At 45.2% G+C, this 24,888-nt stretch overlaps 1 protein-coding gene and 1 long non-coding RNA gene across 3 annotated transcripts in view; one reads left to right on the top strand and one right to left on the bottom strand.

Annotated features, from left to right (window-relative positions):
• Positions 1-4,809: 4,809 nt before the first annotated feature.
• LOC125927930 (uncharacterized) lies at positions 4,810-21,288 on the bottom strand. Its single transcript, XR_007459505.1, has 4 exons — positions 21,085-21,288; positions 9,603-9,695; positions 7,151-7,721; positions 4,810-4,922 (listed from the first exon to the last, which is right to left on the bottom strand). It is a non-coding gene; the product is annotated as an uncharacterized LOC125927930 (long non-coding RNA).
• Positions 21,289-21,366: 78 nt separating this feature from the next.
• The window catches only part of TMC7 (transmembrane channel like 7), a 56,377-nt gene continuing 52,855 nt past the window's right edge, over positions 21,367-24,888 (top strand). For both annotated transcript variants that reach the window (XR_007459504.1, XM_049638336.1), the window contains exon 1: positions 21,367-21,513. Coding sequence is in view for 1 of the 2 variants with exons in the window: in XM_049638336.1 (XP_049494293.1) it covers positions 21,447-21,513 (67 nt within the window). In the remaining variant the exon portion in view is untranslated. The remainder of the gene's footprint in view (positions 21,514-24,888) is intronic.

The following is a 24,888-nucleotide window of genomic DNA, read 5'->3' as shown; positions in this document are numbered from 1 at the left end:
TCTGTCTCTCTCTGTCCCAAAAATAAATAAAAAATGTTGAAAAAAAAAATTAAAAAAAAAAAAATGTGCAATGATGGGGTGCCTGGGTGGCTCAGTCGGTTGGGTGTCCGACTGGCTCAGGTCATGTTCTCATGGTTCATGGTTCGAGCCCCGCGTCGGGCTCTGTACTGACAGCTCAGGGCCTGGAGCCTACTTCCTATTCTGTGTCTCCCTCTCTCTGGCCCTCCCCTGCTCATTCTCTGTCTCACTCTCTCTCACAAAAATAAATAAACGGGGCGCCTGGGTGGCTTGGTCGGTTAAGCGTCCGACTTCGGCTCAGGTCATGATCTCACGGTCCGTGAGTTCGAGCCCCGCGTCGGGCTCTGTGCTGACAGCTCAGAGCCTGGAGCCTGCTTCCGATTCTGTGTCTCCCTCTCTCTCTGACCCTCCCCCATTCATGCTCTCTCTCTGTCTCAAAAATAAACATTAAAAAAAATTTTTTTTTTAAATAAATAAACATTAAAAATTTTTTTAAATGTGCAATGAGTAGAAAAGGCAACTTAAGGAATGGGGGAAATATTTGCAAACTATATATCTGATGAAGAGTTAATATCTACAATATATGAAGAATTTCTACAACTCAACAATAACAAACAACAAAAATAACTAGATTTATTTTTCACATACTAAGAATACGAAAATTTGGGGCACCTGGGTGGCTCAGTCGGTGAAGCATCTGACTTCAGCTCAGGTCACAATCTCACGGCTTGAGAGTTTGAGCCCCATGAGTTCGAGCCCCATGTCGGGCTCTGTGCTGACAGCTCAGTGTCATGGGCCTCCTTCAGATTCCATCTCTGTCTCTCTGCCCTTCCCCCTGCTCGCTCACTGTCTCTCTCTCTCCCTCTCAAATATAAATAAACATTAAAATAATTTAAATATAAATAAATAAAAAATAAATAAAATGGGCAAAGGACTTGAATGTCCTTCTCCAAAGAAGACATACAGATAGATGGCCAACAAGTACATGAAAGGCTGCTCAACATCATTAATCATATGAGAAATGCAAATCAAAACCACAATGAGGTAACACCTCATATCCATTAAGATTGCTACAATGAAAACCACAGAAAATAGCAAGTGTTGATCAGGATTTAGAGGAACTGAAACCTTTGCGCACTGTTACTGGGGTTGTAAATTGGTGTAACCATTATGGAAAACAGTGTGCAAGCTCCTTAAATAATTCAAAACAGAACTACTATCGGATCCAGCAAATCCACTTCTGGGTATACATTCAAAGGAACTCAAAGCATCTATCTCTATCTCAAAGAGATATTGCACACCCATGTTCATTGCACCATTATTCACAATAGCCAAGAGATAGAAGCAACCCAAATGTCCATCAACAAATGAATGGATACAGTAAGGGTGATATATACATCCAGTGGACTGCTATGCAACCTTAAGAAAGAAGGAAATTTGACACGCTACAACAAGCATGAATCTCGAGGACCCTACGCTAAGTGAAATAAGCCAGTCACAAAAGGGCAAATAGTGTATCATTCCACTCATATGAAATATCTAAAGTAGTCAAAATCATAGAAACAGAAAAGGTAGGCGGAAGGAGAGCAGGAATTAATGTTTTATTGGTATAGAGTTTCAATTTTGCAAGATGAAAAAGTTTAGAGATCTGTTGCACAATGTGGATATACTTAATACTACTGAACTGTACACTTAAAAATCACTACGATGGGGGGCATCTGGGTGGCTCGGTTGGTTTGGGCGTCTGACTCTCCATTTCCTCTCAGGTCGTGATCTCACAGTACGTGAGTTCAAGCCCCATGTTGGGCTCTGCACCAGCTTGGAGCCTGCTTGGGATTCTGTCTCCTCTTTCTGCTCTTCCTCAACTAATGCACATGCACACGCGCTCACTCTCTTTCAAAATAAATAAATGGGGGCACCTGGGTGGCTCAGTTGGTTAAGCGTCCAACTGAGGCTCAGGTCATGATCTCACAGTCCAAGGGTTCGATCCCCACATCGGGTTCTGTGCTAATAGCTCAGAGCCTGGAGTCTGTTTCAGATTCGATGTCTCCCCCTCTCTCTCTGCCCCTTCCTCTCTTGTGTTCTCTCTCTCTCTCAAAAATATATAAATAAACTTAAAAAATAAACTTAAAAAAAAGATTAAGATGGTAAATTTAATGTTATGTGTTTTTTTTTACCACAATTCAAAAAACCATTCAGTAATGTAAATACAGTCATGATTATTGCAACCAAGGGGGGTACAAAATGCTCTCAGAATTTATAACTAATTGGGGGGTTTACTGGGTGCGAGGCAAGGCTTCCATTAGGAAGTAATGCTTCAGCTAACTTTGGAATCACACAGGAGAGAAGCAAGGGCTGCAGATGCTGAGGCAGCAGCCCAGCACAGACGCCAGGACAACAGGTCACGTGATGAGTCTGAATTTATTTTATATACCATAGTTGTCTCCAACCTTCCTGCTTCCGGAGTAGAATCAATGACAATAATGACAGTAACAGCCAACATGGGCCGGAAATTAATTCACTTAGTTAATTATGTACTTAATGTAAATATCAAGTGCAGGGATTCTGAACCATTGTACTTGGGGTTACATTCCAGCTCTACCATAACTTTACTAGCTTCATAATCTTGGGCAAGTTACTGAATCTCTGTGCCTTGGTTTCCCTTATCTGGAAAATGAAGACAGTAACGGGGCCTACACACAGGGTTGTTGTGAGGACAAATAAGGTAGCTTACACTGAGTTATATCACGTATACAGTGCCTGCCACAGAGCAGGGGCTATTAGTACTTAGTAAATAAAATTTAATTACATGGAAGCTGGGGTGCCTGGGTGGCTCAGTCGGTTAAGCGTCCGACTTCAACTCAGGTCACGATCTCACGGTCCGTGAGTTCGAGCCCCGCGTAGGGCTCCGAGCTGATGGCTCGGAGCCTGGAGCCCGCTTCCGATTCTGTGTCTCCCTCTCTCTCCACCCCTCCCCCATTCATGCTCGATCTCTCTCTGTCTCAAAAATAAATAAACGTTAAAAAAAAAAATTTTTTTTTTAATTACATGGAAGCCATTGGTGCTAACCACTTCACATGCTGTGATATGTTGCACACTGGGCACAAATTCCTCCCATCCCTAGAAAGAAGCATGACCTTTCGCGATGTGACCGGCAGAACCAGGATCCATCTTCCCACGTAAAAGTAGACTGCATCCCAAACCCAGCAAGGCTACGCTTGATCCCTAAGGGCCCTTCTTCCACCCCGTCTCTCCCACCGTCTCCGAACATGACAGCTCCGTTTTTGCAAATGGTTGTTCAGCAACCCCAGAAACTTTACAGCAACTATAGCTGGCTTTCCTATTTTTACTCCTCACATGCGCCAGCGTAACAGTGAGGTCCTGGTGCTCCGATCTCTATGTCCAAAATCCGACCACCTCTCACTGATTCCACGCTGCCACCTGCTGGTCCAGCCCATCATCTCTTGATGACTGCACGGGCCTCTTCACAGCCTCCCTGCTCCAGTCCTTGTGCCTCTGCGGTGTATTCTCAAGCAGGCAGTCAGAGCCATCCTGCAGAGGCACCTCAGATCCCCCGCCCAAATCCCTCTAGTGGCTCCTGCCTGACCCAGGATAAAAGCCCAAATCCCTATGGTGGCCTGTGAGGCCCTCCATGTTCCGTCCCATTACCCTGTGCTCTGACCTCATCTAGCACAGATCCCCCACCTGGCTCACTCAGCTCCACCACTCTGGCCTTTCTAGTTCCAGAGCACTAGCACTCCAGTACCACCTGCTGCCCCAGGGCACTAGCACTGTTCCATCTGCCTGAACCAACATTCCCTCGGAAATGCACGTAACCCACTTCCTCATCCCTTTCACACGGACTCCTGTAGTGATCTTCCTCAACACTCCAGTTCCCTCTGCACCTTGTCCCCAGCCCGGGTTTTCTCCTTACCCTTTCCTGCTTGTTTTTTTCCCAAAGCACTCACCGCCTGACACATTACAGGTGAGTGTGTGTCTTGTCTGTCTCCCTCCACTAGAATGGGAGCTTTGTGAGGGCAGAGACTTGTGCCTGCACTGTTGTCTGATTGTTGAATCCCCAGTGCCCACGACAGAGCATGGCATATAGCAGGCACTCAGTATTTGTTAAAGGAATACAGTCATGGGACTAAGTAAGACAGGAGAAGAAAGTAGGGGTACCTGGGTGGCTCAGTCGGTTAAGCGTCCAACTCTTGGTTTCGGCTCAGGTCATGATCTCACAATTCATGAGTTTAAGCCCCGCATTGGGCTCTGTGCTGACAGCACGGAGTCTGCTCGGGATCCTCTGTTGCCCTCTCTCTCTGCCCCTCCCCCACACACACATGCGCGTGCACTCTCTCTCTCTCAAAATGAATAAACTTTTTAAAAAAGTAAACCAATCCACAAATGCAATGAGGACCCTGCCGCCCTGATTGCTTCTTCCTATCATCAGCATGCCTCTTCTGTGTGTGTACCTCGCCTTACAGTTTGCAGAGCACATTCACACCCGTGTCACATTTGACACCTACACAACCCCATGAGAGAGGGATGTTAGTGGAGTGAAGTCATAACTCTTCCCAGACCCAAAGTTTTCATGGAGAAAGAGAAAAAAACTATTGAGACTTGCCTATGACTCAACAAATTGACTTGCAAATTGACTCAGCAGTGAAAGAACTATGATTCACCCATGACTTCTGACCCTGAGTCCAGGAGTCTTCACCTCAAGCAAAAAGGCTGTGTGTGCAGTGGTTAGACCCACCAGCTGTGGAGTTTGAACAAACAAGACCATGAAACTTACCTCTACTACTCCCTAGCTGTGTGACATTGGGAAAGTTGCTAGCCCTCTGTGTGACTCCCATTTTCTCAATCATCAAGCAGGGATAATAATATCCTCCTCATACGTTGTCCTGAGGGTTGAACGAGGTAAGATTAGGTCTGTCATGATTAGCCAGTTAAAAAAAAAAAATACTTTGAAAAAATAGGAGCATGTTATTTCGTGGTCATTCACTTTTTTCAGTGGCCCTGGCTCTGCCCTTTGCTCCAGCTAACCTGATGGGGAGAGACTGGAAAGTATGATGCCATCTATCTTAAAGGTGGTGAAACTAAGGCTTTTTGGTCCCAAAAGGGATTTGACTCAGTGCTTTTGGGAAGAGAACGGCTGTGAAAATTCCATAGCAACCAGAAGGCAGGCTACCCAGAGGCAGAGCAGAGCTGTTGCCACCCCCCGGGGCACTCATTATATTCACGACACAATCTCATTCAGCCACCTCCGGAGAGGACAGGACCGTGTTTACACATACTCCAGGGATGTTTGCAATGTTGTGGCCGCTGAACCGCTGTAGCCCCCACGGCGGCGCTCAAAGGGCTGCAAGGCACTCACGCCCGCTCACTTCCGCCCTCTTGTGGGAAGTTCCGCAGTCCGTCCAAAGGGTGCGGTGACAGGAAACGCAGCTAACCTACACTGAGTAATTCAGGCTGGGAGTCCGCCTGACACTTGACATCACGGATGACCTCACTTAATATCTCCATGAGGTGGCTTTACAAATATGGAGACTGAAGGAGAGAGACTGATACAAAGAGAAGCAAACCTTGCCCAGAGTCATCCTGCTAGTAAGCATCAGAGCCAACATTCAAATCCAGACTTGCCTTGACTCCAAAGCTCACAGACTTTCCCCAATATTTGCATTACAGATTTGAAATAGAATCAAGCCTACCGACCTATCTGGGGATCAAACTTTGTCATGACTCCATTATTCCATTCCACGTCGTGGAATGGTAAATTATGAAAATATGCCCCTACCCCCTAGGAAAAAAAAAAATCTCTCAATGGTCAGTCCCTGGGGAGTAGGGTGGGACTGGAGACCATCACACAAATGCACAGACATAACATACATGATTCCCAAGATAAACCATTCAACCAATTTCTAAGTCACCCACCCATACATACACTAGAATCCCATTTATTTAACACTAGTATAATATATCTATAAATTAGGATAAAGTGATCAGAAGAATATAAACTTAAAAGTAGTTACTCCCAGGGAGGGAAACAAGCATATATTATACATACTTCTGTAAGGTTGAACAAGCATTGTTATTTTCATAAATTTTAAAACCACTTAAAATTGTTTTTAAAAGTATATATTTTTTAAAGTTTATTTATTTACTTATTTATTTAGTGGGAGAGAGAGTGAGCACATGCTCATGTGAGCAGAAATGGAACAGAGAAGCAGAGAGGGAGAGAGAAAATCCCAAGCAGCCTCCATGCTCAACTCAGAGCTTGATCCCATGAACCCGTGAGTTCACAGCCGGAACTGAAATCAAGAGACCAACGCTTAACTGACTGAGCCACCCAGGCACCCATATTTATTTATTTTGAGAGATGGAGGGGGAGGGGCAAGGGGGGAATCCCAAGCAAGCTACGAGCTGTCAGTGCAGAGCCCAACAGGGGCTCCACCTCAGGAACCATGAGTTCATAACCTGAGCCGAAATCAAGAGTCAGACTCCCAGGGCACCTGGGTGGCTCAGCCAGTTAAGCCACCGACTTCTACTCAGGTCATGATCTCATGATTTGTAAGTTCGAGCCCCATGTCAGGCTCTGTGCTGATAGCTCAGAGCCTGGAGCCTGCTTTAGATTCTGTGTCTCCCTCTCTCTGCCTCTCCCCCATTCACACTCTGTCTCTCTCTCAAAATCAAAATTAAAAAAAAAAAAAAAAAAAAAAAACATAAAGAAATAAAAGAGAGTCAGATTCCCAACCAACTGAGCTACCCAGGTACTCCTAAAAAGTAGTATTAAACTGAAAAATCCCACAGGTGATTTTGAGGAGTGCCCTAGGTTAAGATAGGTTAAGAGTGAAAGATTATTGCCTTAAAATTTGTGACAGTGATATATAGTTAAAGAAAAGCAAACTGCTACCCTGTGGGCCAATAATACCAAAAGCTAACATTGATAAGAACCTACTGTATGCAGAGCATTGGTCTGGAATCCTTTCCATTTATTAATGCATTTCATTCCTTCCACAACCCCATGAGGTAGGTACTTGTGGTAGGCAGCCTGTAATATGGCAGTCAGGGACCCTCATCCCATGGTGTTCACACCCCTGTGTACTCTCTTCCCACACTAAATAGTACTGACCTGTGTAACCAATAGGATAATGTGGAAATGATAGTATGTGACTTCCAGGACCAGGTCATAAAAGATACTAGTGCTTCTGCCTTTCACTCTCTTGAATCACTGGCTCTGGGAGAAGACAGCTGCCATGTTGTGAGGATGCTCAAGCTAGCTGCCCTGGGGAGAGGCCCGAAGGATCATGAATGGCATTTAGCTTCATGCCTCTTTATCCTTCTTTAATCTCCTTTTCCGTGAATTTTAATTTGTCTCATCTTTTTTTTTTTTTTTTTCTCGTAAGACATTGGCATTGCTGAAACACCCTGGCCAGTTGCCTCTCAGGAGCATCCCACAATTTGCATTTGCCTCTTTCTTCCTGAATAGCTCCAGTTAACAGGTGAGGTTGTGTCAGAGGAAGAGGTTCATCCCACCGGTGTGGTTGACCTGATCTCTTCTTTAATCAGGTGCTTACAAATCTCTCTAATGCACAGATATTGTTTGTTTCTTGCTGATGATCACAAATCACTCTGGTATTTGACTTTTTTTTTTTTAATTGCAAAGATGTGATTGACCCAAATCTTGACCCTGAGAAAGGACCCTAAAGAAAAATTATAAATGTTAACAAAAGGAATATAATTTACAGATATAACTATAAGCAGAAAGAGTTGGGGGGGGGGTCCCCAGAAAAAGAAAGATGAGATATAACTTTTGTGGCACAGCAGAAGTCATTTTAAACCCCCAGCTATCTTCTGTGATCTACAGTTCACCAGCACTACTTGCCCTGGCAACACTTCTTACAGAACTCTTCCTAAGAGGTGTAAGAACTAAGAAATACAAAAACCTCAGTAGTTAAAGATCTTAAGGGAACAAAAGGGAATGCAAAACCCAATGGTCTCTACCAAGCCAGAAAATAGCCTAAACATATCAGACAAGTAAATCAATTGTAACACTACCAGCACTGTTCAAAAATAAAGATTGACCTACTGCAGGATTGAAACTGTGCCCCACAGGATTAATGAGGTTAAAACTGTCACCAGCAAGTCCCCTACTCATCCCCCTTCTTGACAGAAACATTAACCTTATCTTTTTAATTTTTTAACATTATTTTTGAGAGAGAGAGAGAGAGAAACAGAGTGTGAGCAGGGGAGAAGACAGAGAGGGAGACACAGAATCAGAAGAGCTATCAGCACAAAGCCAGATGCAGGGCTCAAACCCATGAACCACGAGATAATGACCTGAGCTGAAGTCTGATGCTTAACTGACTGAGCCACCCAGGCACCCCAACCTTGTCTTTTAAAGGCCAACAAGAGCTCCCGCCAGCCTAGACCAGTTTGAGCTCAAACACCGACTCACACCTGCTGACAGCGAGCTCTATCTCATTCTAATGTTAAAATCTCCATCCAAGGGGCACCTGGATGGCTACCTTGGTTGAGCATCTGACTCCTGATTTCAGTTCAGGTCATGATCTCAGGTTCATGAGTTCCAGCCCCATATCAGGCTCTGTGATGACAGCACAGAGCCTGCTTGAGATGTTCTGTCTGCCCCTCCCCTGCTGACGTGTTCTCTCTCTCTCTTTCAAAATAAATAAATAAACATGAAAAAAAAATTAAATCCCCACCCACGGAGGAACGCAGGTTTATTAACACAACATGGGATACATGCATAGGCATGTTTTCAAAGTATGCCTGGGCAACCTTACGCCCAACTTTACATGCAGTGACAAGATTCCCTTTTCTGAATATTCATTCTAACCCTAAAGAACAGCAACCCACTCACCTCCACTTGAAGAGTTACCACTTTGCAAGTTATTCCTCCTGATCTCCTTATTTGCTACAAATAAAGTTTCCCTTGTGACACAACTCCGCCTAGAGTGGTCTCTGCCTGTAACTCACCAAAGAGCAAACGTGTCACCAGCTAGACCCCAGGACCTGACCTTTACCGCCCACCTGCATGTACTCACTAGCCTCACTAGCCTTTGTCTTACGTTTTTCCTTAAGCGCTTTTTTCCGGCTTTCCTCTTAACTCTGGCAAACGAAACCCAAAACTACCTCAGGGGTGGGATGGCGACTGCCCTGACCACACCCACAAGCTAGACCGTTTGGCCCTGCGCAGATGGACTGTGGAGTGACCCCTAGAACGACCCAACATAACCTTTACCTCATTATACTACTAAAATCCCCTCCCCAGGAGGAGCACAAGCCTCATTTGCATAACACACAACGTTGTCTAGGCACGTTTCCTTATGGCGCATGCGCAATTTTATGCCTGCCTCTCGTCCAATGACAGAGATCTCCTATCTAAATATTCATCCTGATCCTAAAGATAACCATTCACCCTCTCTTGGGGAGTCAGGGCTTTGGAAGCCATTCCCGTGACCTCACTTATTTGCTGCAAATAAAGTTTTCCTTGTGCCACAACCCACCTGGTGAAGTTTCTGTGACTCATCGAGAATCGCACTCACGTTGGTTTGGTTACATACCTGGAATGTTTGCAAGTCAAAGTGGTCCTAACTTGGCGCTTTAAAATTCCCAAATGCGAGAACTTAAGAAAACAGTTCCATCTGCAATTGCCCCTAAAAGAATAAAATGCCGAGGAATAAATTTAACCAAGAAAGTAAAATTTCCAAACCTAGCATCTCAACAAAGCCAACATCCATCATCAACCAGTGTCAGTGGGACAATTTGACCTCATATGCCTCCTGGTGTGGTGACTGAAATGTACAAAACAGTAACATTTCTCGAATAAACTTTGGGAGCAAACCCAGGGTTACCAGTCTTTTTTTCCACATGACCAACACCGGGCAAAATTATATAAAAAGAAGAGAAAACGAGGGGCACCTGGGTCGGTCAGTCGGTTAAGGGGCACCTGGGTCGGTCAGTCCGTTAAGCGTCGCACTTCAACCCAGGTCGTGATCTCACGGTTTGTGGGTTTGAGCTCCCCGTGGTGCTCTCTGTGCCGAGGGCTCAGCGCCTGGAGCCTGCTTCAGATTCTCTGTCTCCCTCTCTCTCTGCCCCTCCCCGACTCACACTCTGTCTCTCAAAAATGAATAAACATTAAAAACAATTAAAAGAAGAAAAAAGGGGCGCCTGGGTGGCTCAGTCGGTTGAGTGTCAGAGTTCGGCTCAGGTCATGATCTCACAGTTTGTGAGTTCAAGCCCCGCATGGGTCTCTGCACTGACAGCTCCGAACCTGGAGCCTGCTTCTGATTCTGTGTCTCCCTCTCTCTCTGCCCCTCCCTCACGTTTGCTCTGTCTCTCTCTGTCTCTGTCTCTCAAAAATAAATGTAAAAAGATTTTTTTAATAAAAAATAAATTTAAAAAAGAAGAAAAAACAACATTAGCATTTAGTAATATAAACCTTTAATAAAAAATGTTTAGTTCATTTAACAAACATTTATATAGCAATTATTCTGGACCAGGCACTGTTCTAAGTGCCTTAGAGAACTGATCTCCTTATGTCATTCTGATGTGGAGAACAAAGGCAAAAGAAACGTAGATAAATTAAATTTCCTTATAACCTGCAGCCCCTTGACAAATACTGGAGATAGGCAGAATATGACATTCCTCCAGCAACTTCTGTCTTAAAGTCAGTGCTTTGCTAGAGGGGAAAACAATGTTAGCTAGGCCTCCAGGATCCTGTAAATCTTCTTTAACATAAGAGAATCCTTTTTGAAGCTTCCGTTGCCTTTACCTCCCTCAACTCCAAAGTATATAACCAGTCACTCCTCACAACCTCAGTGCAGCTCTTTCTGCCCACAGGTCCTATCCCTGTGCTTTATTTAATAAAGCCACCTTTTTGCACCAAAAACATCTAAGAATTCTTTCTTGGCCTTTGGCTCTCAGACTCTACTTTAAGCCACATCAATTCCAACAATCTTAAGAGCTCGGCTGGGACTAGGGTTGGGAGAAGAAGAAGAGGGTGGAGGAGGGAGATACTCTCAGGTGCTAACCCTGCACTTGCAAAACGCTGGGTGTCTCTATAAATGTTGCCCCCAGGACCCCTGCCTGCCTTACAGCCCTGTGTTGGTGGTAGATGATGTTGATGGGGTTTTGAGGTGGTGGGGGTCCGGAGCTGCCCAAGAAAGAATTCTTGAGACGTCTTTGGTGCAAAAAAGGTAATTTTATTGGAGCAAAAAAAAAAAAAAAAAAAAAAAAGGTGATTTTATTAAAACATGGGGACAGGACCCGAGGGCAGAAGAGCTTCCCGGGGGGTTGTGGAGAATGACTGGTTATATACTATGGAGTTGAGGAGATAAAGGCCGAAGGGAGGCCTCCAGAAGGACTTTCGTATGCTAAAGAGGACTCCTAAGATACTTGAGGCCTTGCTATTGTCAAGCTAAGGTGGTTTTCCCTCTAGTAAGGCATTACCATTAGGACAGTAGGGGGTTCTGGAGGAATGTTATACTTTGTATTTGCCTCAAGTATTTGTCAATGGGCTGCAGGTTATAAAGAAATTTCATTTTACCAGCCATTTCCTTCTTGTCTTTGTTTCCCACATCACTATGGAGGGGAGGGTGATGTTGGGGCTCCAGGAAACTGAGTCTATAGGTTCCTGGAGATTAGGCTATTGATAAGATTGCCGTTTTCTTGTAATTTACCAAGACATATGTAAACTGATGGAGACCCCTGTCCTGCATGACTGTGATCTGAGTTAACCATTTCTTTCCTTTCCTTTCCTTGGTTCTTGGGTAGCCATGAGTGCCTAAGGAATGTCACACACTTCCCACCTGGGGGAGGGGTGTTTGCGGGGTGTCAGCTTGCCTTATGCTCCCTCATCACTGCCATTAGAATCCTTTGATGAGAAATCAGGAGCACAGAGAGGCTTAGCAACTGGCCTCAGACCACACAGCTATTGAGTGGCAGAGCCGCCTGTGGAACCCAGGCTGTCTGGCTCCACAGCCCATGCTCTCAGCCACCTCTCTCTGCAAATGGACATTTTCACATGAAAAAGGATAACAACAGAATAAAACAGTCCTTCTGGGAAAGAAGGCTTTGCAACCTGACCCACTCAGAGGCACAGGTGAACCTAGGCGTTTACAATAAAAATTTAATGTGGCAATTGTCCTGTGCCCCACAGCTTGGAGGTGTGTGCAAAACAAGCTGAGGGGACAATTTTTTCTCCCCTGTCACCCAAGTGGACACGGTCGGCTCTAACAGCTGTGTTTTAGGCTTGTGAGCAGACTATGGGAATACTCTCGGCTTTTGTTGGGATTCAGCTCTTGAAGGGAGGGGATTAAAACTGAATCCTCCTGGGGGGAGGGGGATGGTCTGTGCTTTGTGGGAAGGCAAGGGAGTGGTTTAAGGCTGCAGTCCAAGTGGGGACTGAGAGTCAGGAAGGAAGCGATTTCCAGATGGGCCCTTGGTCCATCTCTGAGCCCCCTGGGAAGGGACAGGCCAGTGTGGAAGTGCATGGAGGCCTGACTGTAAACACTTAGGTCTTTAAAATAGCAGCTGAGCTCTCTCCAGCAGGGAGGGGTCCTTTGCTAAGAGCCCTTTCTTTGCTGACAGCCAAGAGCCTGGAAAACTCAAAACAGTCTGAGCCTCTCCTGACCTCAGAGGTGTTTGACCATTTCTGAATGACCTTGCAATTTGCCTTAAGATTAGTTTTCATGACTCCAAATAAAGAAGATTTGTATTTAAACATCCTTGGACAATTCATACCAGGAAGAGAGAGTCCCCCCTCCCACACCCCATTATTTTTCCCATTTTCACAGAAAATTTCATTAGAGCTGACTCAGAGTTTGGATCCCCTTTTATAATCCTAAATGAACAAACCCAATTTATGCAATCAGCTGGAATTGTTGAGCGCCTCCTGTGTGCTAGACAATTGAGACAAGGGGAATCTGTCAGTGACCACTGACACCAGGATCCCTGCCCTTGTGGGACTTTCATTTTAGTGAGGGAGACACACAATACACATAAAACAGTCAAATGTGTATGTGTATTTGTTCTGTTCGTGTTTTGAGAGAGAGAGAGTGTGAGCAGGGGAGGGGCAGAGAGAGAGAGAGAGAGAGAGAGAGAGAGACAGAATCTAAGGCAGGTTCCAGGTTCTGAGCTGTCAGCACAGAGCCCAACGCGAACTCACAAACTGTGAGGTCATGACTTGAGCCGAAGTGGAACCCTTAACCCACTGAGCCACCCACGTGCCCCCAGTCAAATGTATATTTCGTTAGAATGTGATGACTGCCAGGAAAAAAATCATACAGAGTAGCAATGAGGGAGCATGGGGCAAGCTGAGGGCAAAGTACAGGCTAGCAGCAACCCCCCTCCTCCAAGGTGAGGTATGTGTGATATTCCTGACACTCTTGGCTGCCCAAGGACAAGGGAAAGGAAAGAAAGCAGATGGTTGCCTGATAGAGATCAGAGTCATACAGGAGTCTCCTTCAGGCAACTCAGTAAACTGCAAGAAAAAAGGCAAGCTTATCTATAGCCTAATCTCCAGAAACCTATAGACCCCATGTCCTGGAGCCCTAATATCACCTTCATCAAGATGTAAGGGGGTTTAAGTGCTTGCCACGGTGATGTGGGAAACAAAGGCAAATGAAAAATTAAATTCCCTTACTGCCTTACTCTGCCATCTTTTTTTACCCCACTTAATCCACCATCACCCCAAAACCCCATGAGTAGGTTACAGTGTTATAGACAGTTTGTGGAATTTATGTGGTTTGAAGTGTTGGGGTTCAGAGCCTATGGCTAAGAAAGAATTCTTGAGACATCTTTGGTGCAAAAAGGTGGTTTTATTAAAGCACAGGGACAGGACCCATGAGCAGGAAAAGCTGCACTGGGGTTGTGAGGAGTGACTGATTATATACTTGGGAGTTGGGGGAGGTAAAGGCAACGGGAAGTTTCCAAAAGGACTTTTAGGGCACCTGGGCAGCTCTGTCAGTTAAGCATCTGACTCTTCACTTCGGCTCAGGCCACGATCTCACGGTTCATGGGATTGAGCTGCACATCGGGCTCTGTGGTGACAGAACAGAGCCTGCTTGGGATCCTCCCTCTCCTTCTCTCTCTGCCACTCCCCTGCTCTCTCTCTCTCTCTCAAAATAAATAATCTTTTTTTTTTTTCAACGTTTTTTATTTATTTTTGGGACAGAGAGAGACAGAGCATGAACGGGGGAGGGTCAGAGAGAGAGGGAGACACAGAATCGGAAACAGGCTCCAGGCTCCGAGCCATCAGCCCAGAGCCTGACGCGGGGCTCGAACTCACGGACCGCAAGATCGTGACCTGGCTGAAGTCAGACGCTTAACCGACTGCGCCACCCAGGCGCCCCTCAAAATAAATAATCTTTAAAAAAAATTTTAAAAATTAAAAAAGAAGGACTTTCATATGCTAAGGAAGACTCACAGGATCCTGGAGTTCTTGCTATTGTCAAGTTAAGGTTGTTTTTCCCTCTAGTGAGGCATTAACTTTAAGGCAGGAGTTCCTGGAGGAGAAATGTCATACTCTGCCAGCCTGAAGTATCTCTGAACTGGCTGCAGGTTATAAGGAAATTAAATATTACCTATATTTCTTTCTACCTTTGTTTCCCACCTCACCAGGAAAACCTACACAAAGAACATGGGTGATGAGGCCAAGAACTTATTTTTGATTGAAGTCAAGGGTCAGAGGGGTAAGGATAGGGGAACAGAGGGGGCAGTATTAAACACGTGGTCTGGAGGAAGACTGGTGAACAAGGGGCATGTGAATCTACTTAAATGAAGGAGAAGCAAGGGAGGGAGCCTCTTGGCTCTCTACAGGTGTTCCCTGAACATGGTATAACCCTACCTGCACAAATAATGTGGGAAACCAAACAATATACTGACCCAAGCCTAAGAGGAAAAAAGGATAAAACCAAAGTATTTGTAAGAGGATAATAGTCATGAAACAGTGGTTGTCTTCTAGAAGAAACATCTCAAAGGCTTCAGCTACAACAGCAGAGCGATACAGGGGTGTAGTAGTGATGACCCAACTACCCTGAGCAGCTTTGATTTTCTGAAATAGCGAATAACTCTTGACAGAGTTAGAAGCTAGGAGATATGCACTCTCCTCAATGTATACAGTGGCTGTGTTCCTGAGAAACTCAGTACAGGTTCAAATCATACAAAAACACTGGGTATTTATTTGTCAGATGGGGTTTGGTTTTGGCTCTGATCATTAGAATGGGTTTTCATCTGCTTGCGTGTCTGCTTGGATCTTGGGCACTTTGTGTCCCAGGAAACAGGATGTTTATTGTGTGGGATGGAACCCATCAGCTCATTGCTAGGGAGTAACCTGGCTTTCACTTTTGAATTAAGTCAGTAGCATCCCCTGTCCATGGTAACTGCTAAGCTGCCTCCCCACATTCCCAAAGTGCCCCCTGGCAGGGTATCACTTTAGGTTAAGAACCACTCCTCTAATCTGTTGATTTTGCAAATGTGAAATCCGGGGACTCTATGGGTAAAATTGTTTATGAACACACAGCCAAACTAGCAGGCATACATTATTACCTGTTGTAGCAATGATAAAAATTACATGTTCAGCATCTTTGTGTTTTTCTTTTTTTTTTTTTAATTTTTTTTTTTTAACGTTTATTTATTTTTGAGACAGAGAGAGACAGAGCATGAACGGGGAGGGTCAGAGAGAGGGAGACACAGAATCTGAAACAGGCTCCAGGCTCTGAGCTGTCAGCACAGAGCCCGACGCAGGGCTCAAACTCACGGACCGTAAGATCATGACCTGAGCCGAAGTCGGCGCTTAACCGACTGAGCCACCCAGGCGCCCCTTTGTGTTTTTCTATTAAGAGCGTGACTCAGGGGCATCTGGGTGGCTCAGTCGGTTAAAGCATCCGATTCAGCCCAGGTTATGATCTCGCGGTTCGTGAGTTTGAGCCTCACATTGGGCTCTGTGCTGACAGCTCAGAGCCTGGACCCTGCTTCGGATTCTGTGTCTTCCTCTCTCTCTGCCCTCCCCCACTCACTCTCTGTCTCTCTCTCCTCCAAAAAAAAAAAAAAAAAAAAAGTTTGACCCAAGAGGAAGCACAGGGATAAAGAATAGGTGTCCTATAATATGTTTAAAAATAATAACTTTCATTTATCGATTATGAGTGCAATTTTGTAGAGAAGCTGGTGAATACAGAAAGGCAATAAGAAAAAAAAAAGATGTCTACCGTCATCACCTAGAAAAACTACTGCTCAAACCTTGGTATGACTGTTTCTGTCTCCTTCTGAAGCCCAGTAGCATCTTGCCCGCTACCCTTCCGACAAATTCCCGTTATCCCTTAAGAGAATCACACTGGGTTATCACTGCAGCCAAATAAAAACGAATCAGCCTACACCAAGTTAAAAAATGAGTTAAAAAACCAACCAAATGAGTAAAAAACGCAAACAAACCAACAACAAACTCAAATTATCCACGAAAATTTAAAGTTGCAAAAACAGGGGTGCTTGGGTGACTCAGTCGGTTAAGCGTCTGTCTGACTCTGCACTTCCACTCGGGTCGTGATCTCACTTCATGAGATGGAGCCCTGTTAACAGGCTCTACACTGACAGTGCAGAGCCTGCTTGGTCTCTCTCTCTCCCTCTCTCCCTGCCCCTCCCCTGAGTGCTTTCTCAAAATAGATTTTGAAAAATGCAAAGTAGCAAAGACCTTGGCTAATTCTTTTTTCGTAAATTAACTGAAACAATATGCTTTATTTGCATGCATCTATTGGTGTGTAAAATTCTCTCTCCTTTGTCCAATTTTGCAAACCTATAGTTATAAGTCTATAACACAGCCAAGCTACTGTATAAACATGTATTTAGAGAGTTACAGTTTACAGAGCATTTCTGTTGTAGGCAACGTGTGGAATGACAATTGGTGGGGGCAGGAGGATGAAGTTTCCAAGGCAGTCAATGCACAGGGAATCCTGTTTGTACCAGGACAACCTACATGAAGAACTTGGGTGATACGGCCAGAAATTTACTCTTGATTTAAGTCAAGTACATCAGTTTCAGTGTAAGTATATCAGACGCTCCCTCCCAGGACTCGGGAATTATGACTCAGATCTCTACTCAGTCCTCACAGAGGTTATGTAAACTTGGAGCTGAGACACCACCATCTTTTGCCATGGGAAGAGAGAAATGGACAAAATCAGGGGCAAGTGTGATATGCAGGTTCCAAGCATAAAGAAACAGCAAACATGAATTCCACAGGCAAGAACATGCTAGATGCATCCAAGGAGCAGAAAAGAGGCCAGCCACAGTGGCGATGGTAGGAGATGGGGTTGGAAGGGTCCTGCAAAAGCCTGGTCCACACACAATAAGCAGGGTGCATATGTATTCTAAGTGGCAAGAGGAAACCATTGGAGGAGGGTTGTTTAAGCAGGAAAATGCCAAGATCCAACTTTTTTTTTTGGAAATTGGCTTTGACTGCTGCGTAGACAACGTTTGGATAAGTCAGGGAGACAGTCAGGAGGCAGTCCCTGCCTTGGGGGAGGCAGTGGTGCTCTGGGTGGTGACCCAGAGGAGGATGGTGGGAAGGAGGAAACAGGAGTGATTCCACTGTGCCTCTCTCTTAAGGAAAACATGGCTCTTTTCTCTATAAATGGGGTTTAGAGACTCCCATTGTCTTAGTATTGATGAAAGTTAAGTGAGGTAATGTATGACAAAAGGTTGATACAAAGTAATTTTTCAATAAGCAGTAATTATTATTATCATTATTCCCCTAATAATAAAAGAGAATCCTCACCAAGCCTCCTACATTGTCTTGTAGAAAATAGACAAAACAAAGCGCTAAACTGAGAAAGAAGATGGGGTGCTGTGGCAAGATGTGTGCCTCCCCTTGAAAATGAAAGCAATGTTCTGTTCTGTTTTCTGTCCTACTTGCCATCCTTCTGTCTGAATTTGTCCAGCTGACAGCCTTCTTCCTCTTCTACTTCAAACAGGAGATTTCTGTGACTTTTTCCTGAAGAACTACCCTATTTCTATACCTGTAAAATTAGTCCTTGGACACATGGGTGGCTCATTCTGTTAACTGACTGACTCTTGATTTCGACTCAGGTTATGATCTCACTGCAGGGCTCTGCACTGTCAGCATGGAGCCTGCTTGGGATTCTCTCTCTCTCTCTCTCTCTCTCTCTCTCTCTCTCTCCCTCTCTTTCTGCATCTCCCTGCTCTCTCGCTCTCTCTCAAAATAAATAAAATTAAAAAAAAATTAGTTCTCTCCTGGGAGAAAGGAGTCTTCTTCAGCAAGCTGGGCTCATTCCCTTGCTTTGGGGAGGATCTCAGGCCCCGCCTAGTCCAGGATGCAAACCCAAGCCAGGGCTAGGTGCCAGGTGAGACCAGCAGGAAGGAGCTTTGCACCTGGAGTTCTGAGCCTCTTCTCCAAGGTCATCACGCACCTCTACCCCATTGGGTTCCAGCCACGCCCTTCCAGGCCAGGACAGGGGACGGGGAGGTAACTAACCTCTAGTGAGGAAGGGAAGAGGGAGGCACTGTGTCATGATAGAAATTGCCACCATTTGTCAATATTTCTCTGCCTCAGACTTTTACTTTTTAAAAATACAAACGTGCATATGGGTAATATGTCTATGCAGTACAAAAAAAGAACACTTGCTAAATACCCCCACCCTACAACCTTGTTTGGAGATAAACTATCCATTTACAAACATATACTTTCTTTTTTTAAAATAATGTTTATTTATTTTGAGAGAGAGAGAGAGAGAGAGAGCAAGCAGGAGAGGGGTAGGGAGAGAGGGAGACAGAGAATCCCAAGCAGGTTCCAACAGCTGTCAGCACAGAGCCTGACTCAGTGCTTGAACTCCCAAACCGTGAGATCATGACCTGAGTTGAAACCAAGAGTCGGTCACTTAATGGACTGAGCCACTCAGGCGGTGCAAGCATGTACTTTCTTTACCTAAATGGTAGCTTATCTAATACACTTCTTTTGTTCTTTGCTTTTGTCACTTAATTATATACTTCTACATGCAGAACTTTCTATATGTGTACATGTAGAGTTCTATAATAGCTGGACACTTGTATCAAAATGTATTTAACCGGCCTCCTACATATGGAGATTTAGGCTACTTCTGGTCTTTTGTTGTTATAAACAACACTGCAAAGAATATCCTTGCACAAATGTCACTGTGTTGCAGAACTTTACATTTTTATATAGTTGGATTTATGCTTCTTTGGCTTCTGGGTTTTGGTCAAGCTCAATAAGGCCTATCCCCTTGATGATACTTTAAAAAAAAACAACCTTTCTCTAAAAAAATTTTTTTGAGTACTTCCATGGTTTTACTTTCTCACTTATATCTTTGTTTGGATTTTCTTTTGTGGAGGTGTGATATTCGCATCCAGATTAGGATTCCTCCCCCATCAGCAGATGCTCTCCCAGGCATTTCAGACAAGAGTATTGTCACTACAGCTCAGGACCTACTAATATATCTTCATTTTACATGTGAAAAACAGAGGCCCAGAGAGGTGGAGGCATGTGGCCCAGCTCACTCAGGGAATAATTGGAAACTGGGTTCCAACGGGAAACCCAGAGACCCCACCCTTAACTACAATAAAAATAGCCTTTATTTTGAGCCAAGCAATTACTTAAAAAAAATAAATACATTTTCTATTTTGGAACAGTTTTAAAGTAACAGAAAATAGTCCAGAGAGTACAGAGTTTCCATACAGAGAACAGTAGGGAGAGAATAGTACAAAGAGTTTCTCTACCCCGCCCCCCCCCCCCCAACTCCTTTGAATGATACGTTTCTCACAGTAGATGAACCAATACTGACACATTGTTATTATCTAAAGTCCATACTTTATTCAGATTTGCTTAGATGCTTCTCCCCACCCCCTCCGGTTCCACATCCTGTATCCTCCTCATCCCACTACACTTGAACTTGGTAGTCATGTCTCTTTAGGTTCCTCTTAGCTGTTGACAGTTTCTCAGACTCCCCCTGTTTTGGATGAACTTGACAAGTGGGGGAGTACTTATCAGGTATCCTGTAAAACGTCCCACGTTTGCGGTTTGTCTGTTTTTATTTCTTTTAATTAAAAAAAATTTTTAACGTGTATTTTGAGAGAGAGCACATGCGTGAGCAGAAGGGCAGAGAGAGGGAGACAAGAGGATGGAATCAGCTCCACGCTGAAAGCACAGAGCCTGATGAAGGGTTCAAACTCATGAAACCTTGAGATATGACCTGGGCTGGAGTTGGTCTCTTAACTGACTGAGCCACCCAGGCACTTCTGTTCTTTGTTTCTTTTTTTTTAGAGAGAGAGAATGAGGGAGAGGGGCATAGGGAGAGAATCTTAAGCAGGCTCCACCACACTCAGCTTGAGGCCCCATGTGGGGGCTCAATCCCAAGACTCTGGGATCATGGCCTGATCCAAAAAATCAAGAGTCTGAAGCTCCCAGGCACTGCTGTCTGATGTTTTCTTATGATTGATTAGGCTATAGTTACAGGTTTTGGGGAGAAAGACCCCACAGTTAGCGTGATTCTCATCACATCATACCAAGAGTGTATGCCATCAATGTGAACTTATCACCGTGGCGGGTTGATTTTGAATATCTGTCTGACAAAGTGTTTCCCAAGTATTAGCCAGGTTAAGTTACTTGCCCTCCCACCCATAATGCACTCTTTAGAAGGAAATCACAGTGTGTAGGCCACATTTAGGGTGGAGAATCAGGCTCCACCTCCTTGAAGTATCTAATTTGGAATTCTGCACAGGAGTTTTATCTACACTTCCTCATTTATTTCACTTGGCAATTACTTATATACAAATGCATATAGAATTACATTTAGTTAATCGTTCTACATTTATTTACATTTGGCAATTACTTTTAATTGCGTTTTAAACCGTACATGGATAGATGTAGAGCGAAGAAACATGGATATGCCGCGAAATTTGTAACACACACTCATACGGTGAGATCCTCCCTTGCACCTTACTCAGCCAGCTCCCCAATCGCATTTACAAACGGTACAGGTATCTTTTTTTCCCCCTTTTTGTACCCAAATGGTAACTTACTAGATACACTTGTTCAGAGTCTAGATTATTTCTATTAATCAACCTTTTTAAGTTTAGTAAGAGTCGGGAAGCCTCCCCTTATCTCGGCCGCTGGGTGGAGCCTTCCGGGGCCGGGGGCGCCGCAGCCGCGTCTCCGATCCCGGCTCCCGCAGCCGGCGACCGGCACTTCCACCAGCTCCCGGGCCCCCGAGGGGTCGGGCGGGCGGCGCACGTGCAAAGGGCCTCCTCCGCGCCCCGCCCCCCGCCCCGGCCTCTGTGACGTCCGCGCCGGAACCTGGAATTTCGGCTCCGGGAGCTGGCGGCGGCGGCGGCGGCGGCCAGAGCGGGTCCCCGACGGCCTCTCCGGGGCGCAGGGCGCAGCCATGAGCGAGTCCAGTGCCAGTGCGCTCCCGCCAGGCAGGCCCGGCAGGCAGCCCTTCAGCCACCCAGGTAGGGCGACGGGGACCGCGCTCCGGGAGGCCCGCGGGCGAGCTGCCGGGAGCTGGGCGGGGGCCCAGCCCCTCGCCACCTGCCCGCGCCGGGTGCTCCTGGCTTTGGGGGAAAGCGGATCTCCCATACTCCTGGTCTCCTTCCTGCAGGCAATACTCATTCAATTCAGAGGCCGCATGCCCTCCCCAAAGGAGCACCGGAATGGGAGCCCTGACCGAGTGGTGCCTTCCCGTCACTGCTCTAGGGATCCCTAATCTGTTAACTGAAAAGAGTGTGAGCGCCTCGCCAGCCCTAACATTGTGGTACGAGATGTCTGCCTCCCGTAACATTTCAGGCTTTACAGTTAGACAGACTTGGAGCTGAATTCTGCTTTGGCTGTTTATTGCTGTGTGATGTTTGGTAGATGGCTTGACTTCTCTGAGCCTCAGATTCTTCAGCAGTAAAATGGGACTAGGATGTTGGTGGGATTAGTTGAGAGAAAAATATGTGAAGTGCCAGGCACAGTGCCTGGTACACAGAAAGGCATAATAAATGGTAGCCAGCCAAGTGTTATAGTCTTTTTCCTTTAAAAAAACAAAGTTTATTAATTAATTAATTTATTTATTTAGTGCATGAGCAGAGGAGGGGCAGAGAGAGAGAGAGAGAGAGAGAGAGAGAGAGAGAGAGAGAGAGAGATTCCTAAGCCGTCTCTACACTCAGTGCAGAGCCCCACACAGGGCTTGTTCCCACAACCATGAGATCATGACCTGAGTCAGACGCTTAACTGACTTAGGCACCCCTCTTTTTCATTTTTTATCAAGTAAAACTTACAGTGAAGTGTAAGCATAGTGAATTTTTACATAAATATGTACAACTGCTACCCATTCAAGATAAAAAGTTGCCAGCACCCGGGAGGGCTTCCCAGCAGTGTTTGCATCTTACATGTGCCCTGAACCTGCTGTGAGTTTTACAAGCAGCGTTTCCTCTATTTCAATTTGAGAATAGAAGTTTTGTCACAAGAATTTACAGTAAGGAAACCGTGAGTGTGGATTGGGGCATTGGGCCCTTCTGATTGGATTGTTCTCTGCATCTTGAAGAAGAGGAAGGAAGATATCTAGAGAGACCCAAACCCTGGAAACTTGCTCAGGAATCAGAAAACAGAAGTCAGATTCATTTGGATGCTAATTATTTTTTAGCTCATTGTTAATAGTGTTGGCATCAGTTCAACTTCAGGCATTCAATCAGAGCCATTCAAGTGTTTTTCTAGTTGGTTTCCATTTACCTTGCTCTTAGTTTGGCACAATCCATCCCATTTAAGATGCCAGCCGTGGTTTCCCAGACAGAGGGCATGAGATTCATCTATTTTCGATCTCTGCTGGGTGTTTAAGGAGACTTTGTAAGCCTCTTTTTATGGCTTCTCTGACTGAAAGGTCTTCCCTGTCCTTAGGACAAATGATGTTTTATCACCTTGTATCCACCAGCCTGACTGGGAGGCTCAGAAGGGATTGTGTTTGTAACTCTGTTGTACTTTGTAAATGGTGGCCTGTTCTATGGGCATCACGAAAGCACAGTTGGAGTGGCAGGAGTCAAAGGACATCTGGTTTACAGATTGGGGAATATGCATCTTTCTAAATGATGAAAATTCCTCCAATATATTGTTGCTGCCTCGGGGCCTTTGCACCAGCTGTTCTCTTTGCCTGAACTACATTTCTCTTTGATCTTCCTATGGTAGCCTCTTCCTCCTCTTGTCAGATCTCTGCTCAGATGTCACCTCAGAGAGGCAGATCTCTGGAGACTTTCTCTGAAGAAGTGCTCCCATCTCTCTTCCCCTGATTGGTTCCCTTGTTTATTCCTTCAAAGCACTTACCACCTTCTGAAGTCATCTGGTTTGATTGTTTTCTTGTCTATTAGATGTCTCTTCTACAATGTGCGTGCCTTGAAAAGCAAGTGCTTTGTCTTTTTCTGCCAACACCCAGAACAGTGTCTGGTACATAGATGCTAAATATGTGTTCAAAGAATGAATGAATGAATGAAGTGTACCCGAAGCCACACTGACAGCTATAGCGTAGTGGCTGAGAATCTAGACTCTGGATTCCCAGATGTAAATCCTCATTTTCCATGTACTGGTGTTGTCTTCAGGCAAGGCACTGAAGTGTCTGGTGCCTCAGTTTCCTTATGTATTAAATGGAGGTAGTGACAGTACCTACTTCGGGGGTCAGTATAAGGATTAAGAACGTTAATTTACATTAAAAACTTCGTAAGGACTTGTATTAGTTATCTATACTGTTGACAAATTATCCCCAAACCTAGAGGCTTAGAACAGTGATAATCTCTTCTTATCTCACAGTTTCTGCAAGTCAGGAATTTGGGGATGACCTATCTATGTGGTTCTGGCTCAGGGTCTGTTATGAAGTTGCAATCATGGTATCAGCCAGGGATGCAAATCTTAGGAAAGCTTGCCTGTGGCTAGAGGTTCCCTTCCAAAGATGGCTTGCTCAGATGGCGAACCGACACTGGCTGTTGGCCGGAAGCCTCTCCATATGGACCTCCCAGAAGGCTGTTTGAGTGCCCTGTTGACATGGCAGATGGTCCAGGAGAGGGCAAAGAAGTCCTAATGTCTTTGATCATCCGCTCTTGGAGATCACACCTGTTATTTCTGCAATATCTTATTGGTCACAGGGGGCAGCCCTGTTCCGTGTAGAAAGGACCTATGTAAGGATGTGAATATCGGTATTTGGGGGAGAGGGTCACCGGCAGCCACCTTGGAGACTTTTGTGGCTGTCACAGGACCATGTAAGTATTAACTGTTGTTATTAATGTCTCTGTTCCCTACTAGATGATAAGCCCCAGGAGGGCAAGGGCTGGGCTCACCGTCATGTCCCCATGCTTAGTATAGTGCTTAGTACATAGTACACCTTCAGGAAATACTTGAGTGCACACCTTTCATGATTTGATACTGTGATGCTTCTAGAGCCTGCAAAGCCCCTACTGTTCCCTCTGCCATGGGTGCCATTCATTACCTTATTCCTTTGTAAGGCATACTCCTCTTCTTTCAGTCTGGTGTCACTTCCTCCTGGAAGCCTTCCCTGACTGCCTCCCCTTTCATAGGCTAGACTCTGTCCCTGCTTCATGCCCACATGGCCCACTGGCCTCATCCTGTCCAAGTATCCATTGGACTGTATTCTCACTTCTCTTGAGTTTTATCAGTTTTTAAAATGTTTACTTATTTTTGAGAGAGAGAGAGAGAGAGAGAGAGAGAGAGCATGCAAGTGGGGGAGGGGCAGAAAGAGAGGGAGACAGAGGATCAGAAGCAGGCTCTGGTGCAAAGCCCGATGCAGGGCTCAAACCCATGAGCCATGAGATCATAACCTGAACCAAAGCTGGATGCTTAATCAA

This window comes from Panthera uncia, chromosome E3 (assembly GCF_023721935.1).
Source record: "Panthera uncia isolate 11264 chromosome E3, Puncia_PCG_1.0, whole genome shotgun sequence".
Taxonomy (NCBI): Eukaryota; Metazoa; Chordata; class Mammalia; order Carnivora; family Felidae; genus Panthera; species Panthera uncia.
Note: the sequence above shows the minus strand (reverse complement) of the source record. Positions and strands in the feature narration are given on the sequence as shown.